The sequence below is a fragment of the Malaya genurostris genome, chromosome 3 (genome assembly GCF_030247185.1).
Source record: "Malaya genurostris strain Urasoe2022 chromosome 3, Malgen_1.1, whole genome shotgun sequence".
Taxonomy (NCBI): Eukaryota; Metazoa; Arthropoda; class Insecta; order Diptera; family Culicidae; genus Malaya; species Malaya genurostris.
This window is the reverse complement of record NC_080572.1, coordinates 280,177,096-280,192,108: the sequence shown is the minus strand read 5'-3', so window position 1 is coordinate 280,192,108 and position 15,013 is coordinate 280,177,096. Positions and strand designations below refer to the sequence as shown.

At 40.3% G+C, this 15,013-nt stretch overlaps 5 protein-coding genes across 8 annotated transcripts in view; 1 reads left to right on the top strand and 4 right to left on the bottom strand.

The window, feature by feature from the left end:
• Positions 1-591: 591 nt before the first annotated feature.
• LOC131434352 (uncharacterized protein K02A2.6-like) lies at positions 592-1,887 on the bottom strand. The gene has a single exon (XM_058601020.1). It carries the CDS (start codon positions 1,885-1,887, stop codon positions 592-594), a length of 1,296 nt encoding a protein of 431 aa, XP_058457003.1.
• A 225-nt stretch (positions 1,888-2,112) lies between these two features.
• LOC131434351 (uncharacterized) lies at positions 2,113-3,918 on the bottom strand. The gene has a single exon (XM_058601019.1). It carries the CDS (start codon positions 3,916-3,918, stop codon positions 2,113-2,115), a length of 1,806 nt encoding a protein of 601 aa, XP_058457002.1.
• A 131-nt stretch (positions 3,919-4,049) lies between these two features.
• Positions 4,050-9,332, top strand: LOC131436098 (uncharacterized). Of its 4 annotated transcripts, none has more exons than XR_009230581.1 (4): positions 4,050-4,338; positions 4,544-4,704; positions 5,637-5,747; positions 8,690-9,332. XR_009230581.1 is itself a non-coding variant. In XM_058604588.1 (2 exons), exons 1-2 carry the CDS (start codon positions 4,769-4,771, stop codon positions 8,734-8,736), a joined length of 1,026 nt encoding a protein of 341 aa, XP_058460571.1. In that variant the 5' UTR covers positions 4,713-4,768; the 3' UTR covers positions 8,737-9,332. The 4 variants fall into 4 exon arrangements, 1 of the variants encoding a protein (XP_058460571.1); XR_009230580.1 differs by having other exon boundaries at positions 4,052-4,338; positions 5,655-5,747; XR_009230579.1 differs by lacking the exon at positions 5,637-5,747 and having other exon boundaries at positions 4,059-4,338.
• Positions 9,333-9,363: 31 nt separating this feature from the next.
• Positions 9,364-10,992, bottom strand: LOC131434350 (uncharacterized). The gene is made up of 2 exons (XM_058601018.1): positions 9,867-10,992; positions 9,364-9,746 (listed from the first exon to the last, which is right to left on the bottom strand). Exons 1-2 carry the CDS (start codon positions 10,990-10,992, stop codon positions 9,364-9,366), a joined length of 1,509 nt encoding a protein of 502 aa, XP_058457001.1.
• A 1,162-nt stretch (positions 10,993-12,154) lies between these two features.
• The window catches only part of LOC131433954 (midasin), a 31,042-nt gene continuing 28,183 nt past the window's right edge, over positions 12,155-15,013 (bottom strand). Inside the window, exons 6-7 of the mRNA XM_058600573.1 lie at positions 12,497-13,280; positions 12,155-12,436 (exon numbers count right to left, since the gene is read on the bottom strand). Coding sequence (XP_058456556.1) covers positions 12,254-12,436; positions 12,497-13,280 — 967 coding nt within the window. The 3' untranslated portion in view covers positions 12,155-12,253. The remainder of the gene's footprint in view (positions 12,437-12,496; positions 13,281-15,013) is intronic.

Sequence of the window (15,013 nt, the reverse complement as noted above, 5' to 3'; positions counted from 1 at the left end):
GAAGTTCTCTAAATGACTTCTAACATCCGACATCGACATTACCTTTAGCTTAATTCTTGGTGCAACGTCAGCAAAGATCTAGAAAGTTGATTTAAGATTGTAGCGGACTGTAAAGATGTACTCGGAATTACCAACGCGGAACCACCAATGATACAAGGGACAACGGAATTTTATGAAAAAACCCGTAGTATCACAAAACACGTTTTATTCGAATTGCGTCTCAGTTCTAACTATTGCGTAGTTACATTTTTCTCTCAACTGTCAAATCCACGGTGAATAATAAATGGTAGAAAGATTTACATGATGTAATATATGCAAACATCCTCCCCCGCCTTGAGGCAACACGCCTCAATCGACTGGTAACAAACATATCTTCTGAATGGGGCGAAGATACTCCGTCTGATTACGTCGCAAAGTAACTGTCCGAACGACTCCAGTTGAATCCGGATGTACCTTGACGATACGCGCCATCTCCCATTGGGTAGGAGGTGTGTTTTCATTCTTCACAAGCACGAGTTGATTTTCTCTTACGTTCTCTTCTGTTACACGCCATTTCGTCCTGGGCTGTAAACTAGTTAAATATTCGTCTTGTCATCGCCTCCAAATTTCAGCTGTATGTTTTTGCATAAGCTGCCATTGATCTAAACGGTTTGTAGGAACCTTCCGGACATCAGGTTCGGGAATAAGATTCATCGGATGACCAACAATAAAATGCCCGGGAGTCAGTGCTTCGTAACTGTCAGGATTACTAGAAAGCGGACAAAGAGGCCTGGAATTTAGACAGGCTTCTACTTGCGTCAAAATCGTTGCTAACTCTTCGTAAGTCATCGCTGATGTTCCTAGAACTGCCACCAGATGTTTCTTGGCGCTCTTGACCGCCGCCTCCCAAATTCCTCCACGGTGCGGTGATGATGGAGGGTTGAACATCCATTTGATGCCCAAATTTGACAAAAAATGACTAACCCTTGACGTTCCAGACGAAAGTGCAGCAGACATCTCCTGGAGCCAACGGTCAGCACCAACAAAATTTGTGCCATTATCCGACCAAATCTCATTTGGATATCCACGTCGTGAAATAAATCGCCTTAGTGCTGCAATGAACACACTTGTAGATAAATCACTAGCTGCCTCCAGATGAATGGCTTTTGTTGATAAGCACACGAATACCGCTAAATATCCCTTTGTCGTTTTGACACCACGAACGCACGAAGCATGGATCTTCAACGGCCCTGCGTAGTCTACGCCAACATGAGTGAAAGCACGAGTTGCAATCACACGAGGCACTGGTAAGCTTCCCATCAATTGAGTCGCTGTTTTCCCCTTCAATCTTACACAGCGAGCACAATGCTTTACAATTCGTCGAACAGCTGTGTTGTGTCCGACTACCCAATATTGTTGATTTATCGTAGATGTTAGTAAGTTTGATCCTGCATGCATGTTGCGGAGGTGAAGATCTCGCAATAGCAATTCCGTTACACGGCTATCACGTGGAAGTATGATAGGGTGCTTAATATCATAGGAGTAAGGTGCCAGTTGCAGACGACCGCCTACTCGCATCGTTCCAGTTCCATCCAGAAAGGGATGCAAACCAGCCAGTGGTTTGAATGATACTTCCCGGCCGTTTCGAATCAATCGTAGTTCCCGTTCAAAAGATACGTGTTGAGCTGCTTGAGCTAGTTGTACCTTGGCTTGATAGAGTTCACTTGGAGTCAACAATGGTTCTAAGACCGCTCCTTGAAGCGCCCGAATAAAACGATTCACGTACGCCAACACGCGGACAATAAACGTGTAACTTGATCGTCGGTTGATCAACCACCACTCGATGTCAAAGTTGTCTCGTGCGATGCCGACTGCTGCGTGCATTGTCTTGATCTTACGAGCTTCCATTAATTGTTCGTCGTCGATAGTCTCTATTGCTGTTACCTTCCAAAGTTTAGGTTCCGTGTTCAACCATCCAGGTCCTTGAAACCAAAGGTTATGTGAGACAAGTTCTTCTGGAGTAAGACCGCGTGATGCACAGTCCGCTGGATTATCATGAGTAGCCACATGATTCCACCGTTCGCGTGGCAGAATGTTCAAAATCAACGAAGTGCGATTTGCTACGTACGTTTTTCATTTTCGTGGATGAGCGGATAACCATTGAAGTACAATGGAACTGTCCGTCCACGCCCACATTTCAACCTCCAGATGTGACAATGCTATTGATATTCGTTCCATCAGTTCAGCTAATAGTACCGCCGCATTCAACTCAAGTCGTGGAAGAGACACCTGTTTAATTGGTGCCACCCTTGTTTTTGCTGCCAAAAGATTGACCACAATATTTCCTTCTGCATCCCTTGCACGTGTGTATACCACTGCGCCGTACGCCACTTCCGACGCATCTGAAAACCCATGTAGTTCCATTTTCCCGTTGTAATTCGATGCGAAACGAGGAACGCGAATGAGCTCAACTAGCCGAAGTTGCCCTTTAATGTCCGTCCACGCTGCCTCTATAGCAGGAAGCAGTGGGTCATCCCAGCTGATGTCACTAAGCCATAGCTGTTGGAATAAGATTTTGATACGTATAATGACTGGTGCTAGCCAACCGAAGGGATCAAACAGCTTCGACGAGTCCGATAGTAACTGCCGTTTTGTATTCACGCTCTCTAACGGAAGGCACACCTTAAACGAAAAGGCGGCTTCCTTTGGTTGCCATTGTATGCCTAATGCCTTCACTGTGTTCGGTTGATCTGTCCATTTTACATCAACAGGAAGCTGTTCGTCAACAGCTAGAGTTTCAAACAGTTCCGGGACGTTTGTAGTCGATTTCCTTAAATTAAATCCTGCCGAATTCATGATTTCCGTAATTTGTCCTATCAGCCTTTTCGCTTCGTGTACATCGCGTGCACCGGAAAGCAAATCGTCGACATATGTGTCGAGTTTGATAATCTCCGCTGCCTCAGGGTAAACTGATTCGTAATTTCGTGCTGCTTGTTTCATCGCTTCAATGGCCAAGAAAGGCGCGGATTTAGTCCCGTACGTCACTGTACACAAACGATAATGTTTAATTGGTTGTTCCAAGCTACTTCGCCACACTATCCGCTGAAAGTCTCTATCCGCCGGGTGTACCAAAACCTGACGGTACATTTTCTCCACATCTGCTGCGTATGCAACCTGGTTCGAACGAAACCGCAGAAACACCGTGAAGAGATCTCGATTAACATTTGGCCCTGCCATTAATCGATCGTTGAGGGATAGACCGTTCGATGACGCGCATGAAGCGTCAAAAACGACCCTTAATTTCGTTGTTGTACTTTCTGCTTTCAATACCGAATGATGAGGAAGGTAAAAACATTTACTACAATCGACGTCAATCTGGTGGTCGGGAACTTGCTCCATATGTCCCAACGCTAAATATTCATCAAGAAAGTCCGAATATTGCCTAGCGAGCTCGAGGTTTTGTTGAAAGCGTCTCTCCAACGATCGCAATCGTTTAATGGCTGAAGTAACTGATTCACCCAGCGCTGGTTTCGAATCGTCGAAAGGAAGTCGAACGATGAAACGTCCCGTTTTGTCGCGTGTAAGCGTCGATCTAAAGAAGTCTAAAGTTGCTTGCTCTGTAGTGGTGAGTTCCGGCTGCTTCGGAACCTCCTCCACTTCCCAAAATTGCCGCAAAGTGCGGTTGATATCCACATCGCAATGCAGGTTGATGATTGAATGGTTACTGCGAACTTCCGAAGTATAAATAGCATGATTTCCCGAAATAATCCATCCAAATATGGTGTTCTGGGCCACAGGAATGCCCAAGTTGTCCTTGACTTGCCCCGCTACCAGGAGAGCAAGAAAGACATCCGAACCTAGAATGATGTCGATGTGACCCGGTTGATTGAAGTTTGGATCTGCCAGACACATCCGCACTTGCTCAATATTCGCATTCATTTTGAAATTCTGTGTAGGCAACGTTGAGGTTAGTTTGCCCATCACGAAGGCCTTCGTTTGCAGAAGAATCGTATCACTGAATCGATTAGCTAAAGCAAGTCGAACAAGCCCTCGAGTCGTTCCAGCTTGTTGCTGTTACACCCCTGCAAACGTCAATCTATAACATAACGCATGTGTAACACACGTAAGATAAGAAATATACGACTAAGCAAAAGCGGGCACTTTTGCATGTGAACTCTTAAGTGATAGACGTACATCTCTAATCCGAAATCATCAAGAACATAACAGTGACGAACGAGGATTGAATTATATTGGGTTTATATCCTGTTGAACAATCGTTACGGAACTATCCGGTACAACGAGGAAGACTTCAACCCGGAGTGAAATTGATTTTATCCAGGTGAAAAGTGGAGGTTGAAGGTAAAGTTTAGAGAACAAAGTAATTTATTGTTCGCCATTTTATTTTCTCTTTTATATTCTTTTATTGTTGGCCACCATTGAATCAAAGAGAAAGGAGAACAAAAGTTCACAGACAATAGAGTGTACAGACAATTGACAATACTATTTTTTTCTATCGATTGTAAGATTCATTACTAAGAGAGTTTCATTTCTATTTTACAATTAGGAACCATTTTATTATTTCGAAGCAAAGTGGTCGCTGATTGGTGACAACGGATTGGGCAAATTCCCTCCGGAATGCTGTAAAAATAAATATTGTCCACAGTTTTTAAAGCGGTTGTGCTTTGATGCCACTGTCAGCGTTGAATGGTAAAGCAGTTTAATTCGGTAAGCGTTTTCATTTTTATTCCAATTTTTGTTGCTTATAATTATCTATAAAAGATTGTGATAAATGGCTCAGTCTAGTTTGATGACTTCTATTGAACCCTATCGAAGGGGCACTTCCTTTGCCGATTGGGTTGATAGATTGGGTTATGTTTTTGTTGCTAATAATATAACTGACGCCGCAAAAAAAGCACATTTTATTACACTTAGCGGCCCGGCGGTGTACACTGAGTTGAAACTTTTATATCCAAATGAAAACCTTTCTGAAGTAGCATACGCCGATATGATTGGTCGATTAAAGTCAAGATTAGATAAAACAGAATCTGATCTAATTCAGAGATTTAAATTCTATAACAGGGTTCAACAACCCGATGAATCCCTTGAGGATTTTGTTCTTTCGGTGAAACTGCAGGCTGAGTTCTGCTCTTTCGGCACTTTTAAAATAGAAGCTATTAGAGATCGTATTGTTGGTGGTGTTAGAGAAAAGGCCCTCCAACAACGACTCTTAAATGAGGATAATTTATCATTAGAAGCAGCAGAAAAGATTTTAACAACATGGGAGATGGCTAGTAGTAATGCTAAAACATTGAATAACACTTCCAAAGTGGAACATTTTGATACTCAATTTGGGTTTCCTAATAATTCGATTCAAGGGAAAGGTGGAAATGCTTTGGATAAGCTTATAGCAACGGTAGAGTTGGCAAGAAAACAAAATAGCGGGCGTATGCCGATAAAAAGTCGTTTAGGTTTTAGGCCTTACAGACAGGATTACGATAGAAATGGGGGTAGTTATGGGGATGCCCATTCAGCAAAATGGAGGAAAAATCAATATGGACAGCGATCAAGTTATGAGGATCGTGTATGCAGTTATTGTGGGGTCAAAGGTCATCTCAGAAGGAAGTGTTTCAAGTTGAAAAATAATCAAAGGGATTCAGTAAAATTTATTTCACCAGGAGAGAGCGATCAACCTAGCAGCGGTTTGTCGGAGCTGTTAAATCGTATGAAGACGAAGGATTCGGATAGCGAGGATGATCAGGAAATGGAAGGTGATTTACAATGCATGTTTGTGTCGTCAATAAACAAAATAAGTAATCCCTGTTTACTTGATATTATTGTTGAAAACAAACCAATTAAGATGGAAGTAGATTGTGGAGCATCTGTCTCTGTAATAAGTAAAAGCCAATATTTTTCTAGTTTTTCCAAATCATTAGTCAAATGCAATAAAAGATTGATTGTAATCAATGGTTCTAAATTACAAATTGAGGGAGAGGTTGATGTAACGGTCAAAATTGGTTCCAAAGAAGCAATTTTAAAACTTTTAGTGCTAACTGGTGATAATAATTTTATTCCCTTGATGGGTCGTCCTTGGTTGGATGTTTTTTATCCCAGCTGGAGACTGTTCTTTCAAAATTCTTTGAATGTAAATAGATTACTTGAACAAAATGTTAGTGACGTGCTAAATGAGATAAAGCGAAAATTTTCTTCTATTTTTATACAAGATTTCTCATCTCCCATTCGGGGCTATGAGGCTGATTTGGTCTTAAAAGATGAAGTACCTGTATTCAAAAGAGCGTATGAAGTCCCTTATCGGTTAAAAGATAGAGTTATTAAATATTTGGAGAGGTTGGAGCGTGAGAAGGTTATAACTCCAATCAAAACGAGCGAGTGGGCATCACCGGTGGTAGTCGTTATAAAAAAGAATAATGATATCCGTTTAGTTATAGATTGCAAAGTTTCAATAAACAAATCAATTATCCCTCATACTTACCCTTTGCCAATAGCAAGTGATTTATTCGCTAGGCTGGCGGGCTGTAAATATTTTTGTGCGCTAGATTTACAGGGTGCGTATACGCAATTGTCGTTATCTGACAAATCACGAAAATTTGTGGTCATTAACACGATTAAAGGGCTTTTTACATATAATAGACTTCCGCAGGGGGCGTCTTCAAGCGCTGCCATTTTTCAACAAGTCATGGACAAAATTTTAGAAAATATCGAAAATGTTTTCGTATATCTAGATGATGTTCTTATTGCTGGGTGCAGTTTAGAGGATTGTAAACAAAAGCTCTATATTGTTTTGGAACGGTTGGTAGAAGCTAACATAAGGGTAAATTTAGAAAAATGTATATTTTTTGTAAAAGAATTACCTTATCTGGGGCATATCATTAGTGAAGAGGGGTTGCGTCCCTGTCCCGATAAAATCTCCACAATATATAATGCCAAAGCGCCCAAGAACGTAACAGAATTAAAATCGTTTTTAGGTTTATTAAATTATTATAATCGTTTCATACCGCATTTATCTTCTAAACTGTTTTCATTGTATAAATTATTAAGAAAGAACGAAAAATTTGTGTGGAGTGACGTTTGCCAAAGGGCATTTGAAGAGAGTAAAAATTCATTATTAACGGCTAAGTTGCTTGAGTTTTACGACCCTAATAAGCCGCTCGTAGTAATTTCAGATGCTTCTGGCACTGGGTTGGGTGGAGTTTTAGCTCACATTTTAGATGGAGAAGAAAAACCTATCAGTTTCACATCCTTTTCGCTTAACAATGCTCAAAGAGCCTATCCTATCTTACATTTGGAGGCATTGGCCTTAGTGTGCACGATAAAGAAATTTCATAAATATTTATATGGAAAAAAATTCTATGTTTTTACGGATCATAAGCCATTGGTTGCTATTTTCGGAAAAGGAGGTAAACATTCAATATATGTAACAAGATTACAACGTTACATTTTGGAGCTATCAATCTATGAATTTGAAATTCAATATAGACCTTCTGAAAAAATGGGGAACGCGGATTTCTGTTCTCGTTTCCCCTTAATATCTCCGGTACCTATCGAATATGATAAAGAATACGTAAGAAGCATAAATTTTAGCAAAGAATTTCCTTTAGATTTTTCTGTTATAGCTAAAGAGACTAAATTGGACGAATTTTTACAACAGGTGACCACATTCATGCTGAATGGCTGGCCAAGCAAGATAGACAAACGGTTCAAGAATGTTATGGCTAATCAACATGATTTGGAGTTCATCGAAGGATGTTTATTGTACCAAAACCGAGTAATTATACCACAGTCTATGCAAGGGAAGATTTTAAAGCTTTTACATACCAATCATGTTGGTATGATTAAAATGAAGCAGTTAGCCAGGAGGTTTGTCTACTGGTTTGGACTTAATGAAGACATAGAAAAATTTATAGTAGGTTGTGAAATTTGCAGTAGTATGATGGTTACTCCAAACGTAAAGATAAAATCAAGTTGGACTCCTACTATAAGACCGTTTAGTAGAGTTCATATAGATTTCTTTCATTTTTCCCAAAACACATTTCTGTTATTTGTGGACAGTTACTCTAAATGGATAGAAATTGAACGAATGAGGAATGGTACTGATTGTGGAAAAGTGTTGAAAAAATTAGGCTCAATTTTTGCTCGATTCGGATTGCCTGACGTTTTAGTTTCTGACGGTGGTCCTCCTTTCAATTCCTTTGGGTTTTCGGATTTTTTAAGAAAACAGGGCATCCAGGTTTTTAAAAGTCCACCATACAATCCTTCAAGCAATGGTCAGGCTGAAAGATGTGTTCGTACAGCAAAAGAGGTCCTAAGAAAATTCTTGTTGGATCCTGACTTAGGAGAATTGGATTTAGAGGATCAGATAAATTTGTTTTTAATAAATTATCGTAATACATGTTTGACGTCTGATGGTATGTTTCCATCAGAAAGAATTTTTTCATATACACCTAAAACATTATTAGATTTGTTGAACCCTAAAAAGTACTACAAGAGACAACTGTCAACAAATAAACAAAACTTACATACTTATGATGAAAAGAATCTAGCACCATTTAAAACTATTGACAAAAATAAGCACGATTGGCTAGATAACCTGAAAGAAGGGGATATAGTATGGTATAAGAATCACAATCCATATAATTATGTTAGGTGGATTAAAGCAATTTTTATAAGAAAGTTTTCTTATAACGTTTTTCAGATTCAAATTGGAAGCGTGCTTACCATGGCACACCGTCATCAAATTAGAGCTTCTGGATTAGATGACCGTATGACGAAACCGAATATGAAGATAACAACAACTTCCGGATTGGAACAAGAGGAACGAGTAACTAGTGAAGATGAAGAATTTCGAGGATTTCCAGAAGAATCTTCTCCTAAGTGCAGAAAAAGAAAACATGAACATGATGTTGCAATTGGTACGCCAAAGATTGTAAGGCGTTCGAAAAGGATACGAACCGAAAGGGTTGAAAAAAACTTTATCTATATCTGATGAATGTCGATTTAGAACTACTATACACAATGATGGATGAAATTGTTTTCAAATTAAATTTTATTTAATTCAAGTCATATATTTGTTAAATTGATTTAAACAATAACCGATGAAATTGTTTTCGAATGAATTTGAATTGCTTTAGGAGTATGAGTAGATTTTTGAACTTAAATTGTCTGATTTTTGTCAGCTTTCGAACTAAAACTTTATCAGTTATATAGTAATAAGTTAAGGGGGAAGAACTGTTACACCCCTGCAAACGTCAATCTATAACATAACGCATGTGTAACACACGTAAGATAAGAAATATACGACTAAGCAAAAGCGGGCACTTTTGCATGTGAACTCTTAAGTGATAGACGTACATCTCTAATCCGAAATCATCAAGAACATAACAGTTGCTGGCCTAACCCAGAAACCACAAATTTGCCACTGCTGCGCGATAAACCGAGTTTACTGGCGCATGATTCCGAAATTAACGATGCTTCAGAACCAGAATCGAGTAACGCACGTGCATGTTGTAAGTTTCCGTCACTCCCTTGTACACGGACAATGGCAGTCGGAAGTATTGGAACAAACTGTTGCGGTTCCTTTGGCACTTGAGTAACATGCACGTTGATGACTGGTTCAGTAACTTCTGGAGGATTGTTACTCGTTTCGCTCTTCTCCGTATGTTTATCTCTCGAACCATCCACTAACGGACACAGTAGTGTATGATGCCGTTTTTTACAATCTGTCGTACGGCACGAAGATTTCGACGAGCAATCTTTAACGATATGCGACGAACGCAAACAATTATAACACAACTTTGCTTTCTGCACTAAATCACGTTTAGATTAAATGTCTAACTTTTTAAATTCAGAACACTGATAAACGGGATGCTCACTGGAGCATTTCGCGCACTTTTCTACTGCCTTTGCAGTATGCAAAGACTGCAATTTTTTCTCCATCGGCGGCTGCCTTTTTGCTAGCTCCTTTCCCCCATCTGGTTTCTTAGAAAACGCAGTACACGTTTCCAAAGCATCACATCGATCATCCAAGAATTTCAAAAACTCTTCGAACGTCGGATTCTCCATGTCAATAATTCTTTGCGCCCACAGCGAACGAGTTTCCTTGTCTATTTTTTCCAATAGTAGGTGGATCAGCCACGGATCGCGAGTGTTGAATTCATCTCCAAGCGCGTTAAGTTGACGGACTACGTCATCAGATGTCGTAACTAACCTTCGCAGATTGCTCGAACTGGCAGTATTTATCGCCGATTGATCCACAAACTCTCGCACCAAAGCAAACACAGTGTACTTTTTCTTGTCGTAAAAATTTGTAAGAGTTGCCCATGCTTCTCTGTAGTTGGCATCCGAAATCGGGAACGAACTGACCAGTCGCCTCGCGTCGCCTTCCAAATATGACACCAAATACTGCATTTTCATCGAATCTTTCAAATCCATTCGATTATGAATTGTTGTCTCATAGATGTCTTTGAATGACCTCCAATGTTTTCTTTCGCCACTAAACGTTGGTACATTTATCGGGGGAAGTCTAACTACTGACTGGGGTGAACGATTCGATACCTGTTCTCCTCCTGCTGAATCGACATTTCCTCCAAGCTGGTTTGCTAGCATCATCGTTCGCTGAGATTCTAGCAGCATTTTCATCGCTTCCTTCAGGTCCTGGCATGTATTGACAACCGTGTTTTCACTAGTTATGGAAGCTGTGTCTATACTATCCTCCTTCAATTGTGTTAAATAATGCTCCAAACAATCTTTTGCGCGATAATAGTTAGCAGTAAATTCCTCTCGATAATTGTGCACTGACGCAATCGCCTCTGCATCAGGTTGATTTTCTTCTATTTCTCGTTGCGTTTTCCGAAAGTTATCAGCAATCTCTTTCAACTGGTCAAGCCGATCAACTGCTTCACCGATCGATGCATTCCGGTCATGAATTTTGTCTGCTTCCGAGCGCTCCCATTTCAACTGCATTAGCAATGCATTTCGTCGGGATACCAGCTTATCCATCGCTGTTTACTATTTTCATCCGGTGTAGAAGGACCAACTAATGTAGCGGACTGTAAAGATGTACTCGGAATTACCAACGCGGAACCACCAATGATACAAGGGACAACGGAATTTTATGAAAAAACCCGTAGTATCACAAAACACGTTTTATTCGAATTGCGTCTCAGTTCTAACTATTGCGTAGTTACATTTTTCTCTCAACTGTCAAATCCACGGTGAATAATAAATGGTAGAAAGATTTACATGATGTAATATATGCAAACAAAGATGATTTAATTTTTCTTTGATCTTTGACCATCTCTTGATGCAGAACCTGCCGTTTCAATAGACTGTGAGAAAGTTATTGTCTAAATGGGTACCGCGTTTTCTCACGTTTTGAAGCTGTTTCGACATAATAAATCGAATTTTTTGCCTTTGATATGTGACAGTGGACAAAATCTGGATACATTGGAGTCCACCCCGGTGTCAATGCCGGTGAGATCCATCCAAGCTGGTCAAAAGCGACAATGTGGGCCTGTAAAGTTATGGCCCCGGTATTTTTATGGATGCTGATGTAATTTTATTCATCGACTACCTTGAAAAAGGTAAGACTATCAATAGCGAATGTTAAATTGATTCATGGATGCGTTTGAAGAGACATCGGTGAGAAACGACTTCAAATGAAGTAAAAAAATGTGCTCTTTTCCCAAGACAATCCACCGTGTTACAAGTTACTTGCTAACATAGCGAAATTGCATGAATTGAGTTTCGAATTCCTGTCGAACCCACCATATTCACTGGATCTTGCCCCCAGAGACTTACATATCTCAGCAGTTTTCAAATTGAACTCTTAGTTGACTTGAACAATAAAATCGATTAAACAATAATGTTTGCACGTGATATTTATTAACTATAAGGGGGTGTATATTCAAAAATGTCTACAAAAGACTACAAGTGAGAACGTGAGGCTTGAAAGCGTCAAATTTCGATCTGCGTGGTTCATAAACGGTTACCATACACAAGTAATTTTTGCTCACAAAGACGATGCCGTTCACAATGTTCATATAAGATCCCGCGGATTTGATTCCTGATTCCTGCCTTTTTTGGGTAAGGTAACTGGTATGGATTAGATGTTTGGATTGAATAAATGCAAATCGTTTTTGTGGAGTATAAATATACTTCAGATAATAAACTATTTTATGTATTATATTTACATTCAATATATAATAATATAAACAAAACTCTCAACATCTACTTTAGAAGTTTATAAATGCTATTTTATTTACTGTGCGCTGTTCACGAGCTCGAACCATTGACGCATAGCGTCGCTCAGTACTAGAGGCAACTGGCCTAGATCTCGCACGATCACGTAATATGGAAATGGGAATACATCCAAATAGGATTGCATTACAATTTCGTTGCGGTCCGGTGTAAACAGTGGCACCCGGATATCCATTATAGAATGCTGAAAAACAAATAAGTTTGAAAATTTGAGTTACAAAGAAGTGCTCCATTGGAAACGAACCTTATTATCCGGATTATCGATGATTACATAGACCACGAAAATTCGTTGAAGGCGCGCAAGTTTAACCGAGTTTTTCACCTTTTTCTCACCTTCACTATAAATGTTTCGCCCATCACTGAGCACGAGCAGCAGATTTTCAAATATTCCATTGTCTGACGAAGACGAATCTTCGGAGTTGAACGTTCTTACAAAGTCCAGCAGCTCGGCAATCCTGCTTTGATTTTGCTCGAAGTTCAACGAATTGATCAGTTTCGCACCATCAAACTGATCGGAGTGTTTGAGCAAAATTTTCGGAGATTCACCGAATGACAACACATTCAAACGGCCGCTTTCCAACAGCGTAAGCGCCTGTGACACCAGCGAAATCGCTTGCAAAGTCAGTTCCTTGGAGTTATTATGGTCCATCGATTTTGAATCGTCAACCGCAATGGTAATCTTGTAGTCTCGTTGTGCCGCCTTCGTTCGCCTCAGCCAGATTTTGTCCTTGCGGAACTGAGACGCAATATACGGAATGATTTTTTTCATGTTGATCCGTCGACCGGTTCGATAGTCACCCTTCAATCGGGTGCATTTCGTCGGTTCCAAAATCAGGCGAAGCTGTTCGCACAGTTCCCGTGCATTCGGCAGCATCCGGTTGGAAATCTCCTGCCAACGGTCGAAGTCACCGTGCTCCGGTTGAACTGCATTTACGGCAAGCGTTTCTTTCTCGACCATTTTCCGCAAATCGAGCATTTCGGTCGTCGACGGCTCCTCCGGAACCGTCATATCATTCAGAATGTCCATGCTGTGGGGAAAAAGGAATATATATTTCATTTGGAAAGTAGAGGAGCTTTTGGCTGTCAGGGACAGCTATACTATATTTTCAAGTTCATAGCTAGGATAGCTATGTCCCAAAGTCGATTTTCACAAAAAATATTTTTTGAGATTACACCAGATCTGGACCAGGCTTGAAGCGAGCAACCACAAAACAATAGACGATCTTTTCTGACTTCATCTGTGTCATAACCAATTACTACTGGACAAGAAAGAGTTACACCCAAACCTTCATTTAACACATCACTGAAAAAGTTATGTGACTGACACACAGATGGCATTATCAATGTCGAATCCATAAAGTTTATGGAACACCAACTTTCTAAGGACTGTGTGTGAAATTTTATGTTTTTTTGGATTAGTCAGAAAAAGTGACAACCATGTAAGTGAAGCTACTTTTGTTATTTTTAAAACAATGTATTCGAGACAGTTTCGTGTGTCAATTTATCATTAATTCTTGTTGAAAAAACTACCGCACAATCTCAGCAATGGCCTCAAAAGTGTTATCTGGATTCTGTTCAATAAAAAAAAAACCATTTTGTATTGATTTGCGGAATTCAAGCATGGTCGTACAGACACCGATGATGGTGGACATTCTGGTCATCCAGAAAACAAAAAGTTCGCAAATGGGCTGCTTCTAATCGTAAGTTGAAATATCGTGACGTAACTCAGGCCGTAAAATACCATAAAACATGAAGTGTGTTTTCAGTTATGTATGAACATTTAACCACGAATAAACTCTTTCAAAATGGGTATCGCGTTCCATCGCAGTCGATGTTTAAAACTTATAAATCAGATGTTTATGTGTCCATATGTGACAATGGATGAAACATGGATCCATCATTTCACACTTGAAATGAAAACGATCTTCATCTGAGTAGACTGCAGCCGGTGAACAATATCCGAAGCGTTCAAAGAGCCGACAGTCTGCTGGAAAGGTTGTTGCTTCAGTGTTTTTCATCGACAATCTTACGAAAAGAAAAACTAACAATAGCGAATAATATCAGGTGTACAACTTTGCTTCCGCCGTTTTTTTTTTCAAAATTAAAAGCTTTATTGCGAAAAAGTGCTTACATATGTATTATTCAAAGTATTGTCCGTCGCTAGCGACAACTTTCTCTCATCTTTCCGGCAATTTTCGGATCCCGGCTCGGAAAAAGGAGTCCTCTTTTGACGCTATCCATGAAGCAATCCATTTTTCCAACTCTTCGAAGGATTGAAAATCTGCCAGGCCGTGTGCCATCGATCGGAATAGGTGGAAGTCAGAAGGGGCGACATCTGGGAAATACGGCGTGTGGGGCAAGACTTCCCATTTCAGCGTTTCCAGGTACTTTTTGACCACTTTTGCGACGTGAGCCGAGCATTGTCGTGTTGGAGGATGACTTTATCATGTCGCTCTTGATATTGTGGCTGCTTTTCTTTTAGCGCGCGACTAAGGCGCCTCAGTTGCGTTCGGTAGCGATCTCCTGTGATGGTTTCACCCGGTTTTAAGAGCTCGTACTAAATCACACCGAGCTGATCCCACCAAATACAAATCATAACCTTGGCGCCGTGAATATTCGGCTCTACCTTCGGCGAAGTAGCATGCCCGGGCTTTCCTCACTTGGCACTTGTATACAACTCCTGTGCACGATTATGTTCAGGTTTGTAGCAAACCTGGCTACAAGCCCGTGTAGGAGAGAACGGGGCTAAGCCAGACACTTT

What these genes read in the sequence shown, in the direction of transcription:
- LOC131436098 (XM_058604588.1), top strand. Translation starts at nt 4,769, where the DNA reads ATGGCTCAGTCTAGTTTGATGACTTCTATTGAACCCTATCGAAGGGGC. An exon ending in GGATGATCAGGAAATGGAAG is followed by an intron (nt 5,748 to 8,689) that starts GTGATTTACAAT and finishes AACGTTTTTCAG; the next exon opens with ATTCAAATTGGAAGCGTGCT.
- LOC131434352 (XM_058601020.1), bottom strand. Translation starts at nt 1,887, where the DNA reads ATGGAAGCTCGTAAGATCAAGACAATGCACGCAGCAGTCGGCATCGCA.
- LOC131434350 (XM_058601018.1), bottom strand. Translation starts at nt 10,992, where the DNA reads ATGGATAAGCTGGTATCCCGACGAAATGCATTGCTAATGCAGTTGAAA. An exon ending in AAAGTGCGCGAAATGCTCCA is followed by an intron (nt 9,747 to 9,866) that starts GTGAGCATCCCG and finishes ATATCGTTAAAG; the next exon opens with ATTGCTCGTCGAAATCTTCG.
- LOC131434351 (XM_058601019.1), bottom strand. Translation starts at nt 3,918, where the DNA reads ATGAATGCGAATATTGAGCAAGTGCGGATGTGTCTGGCAGATCCAAAC.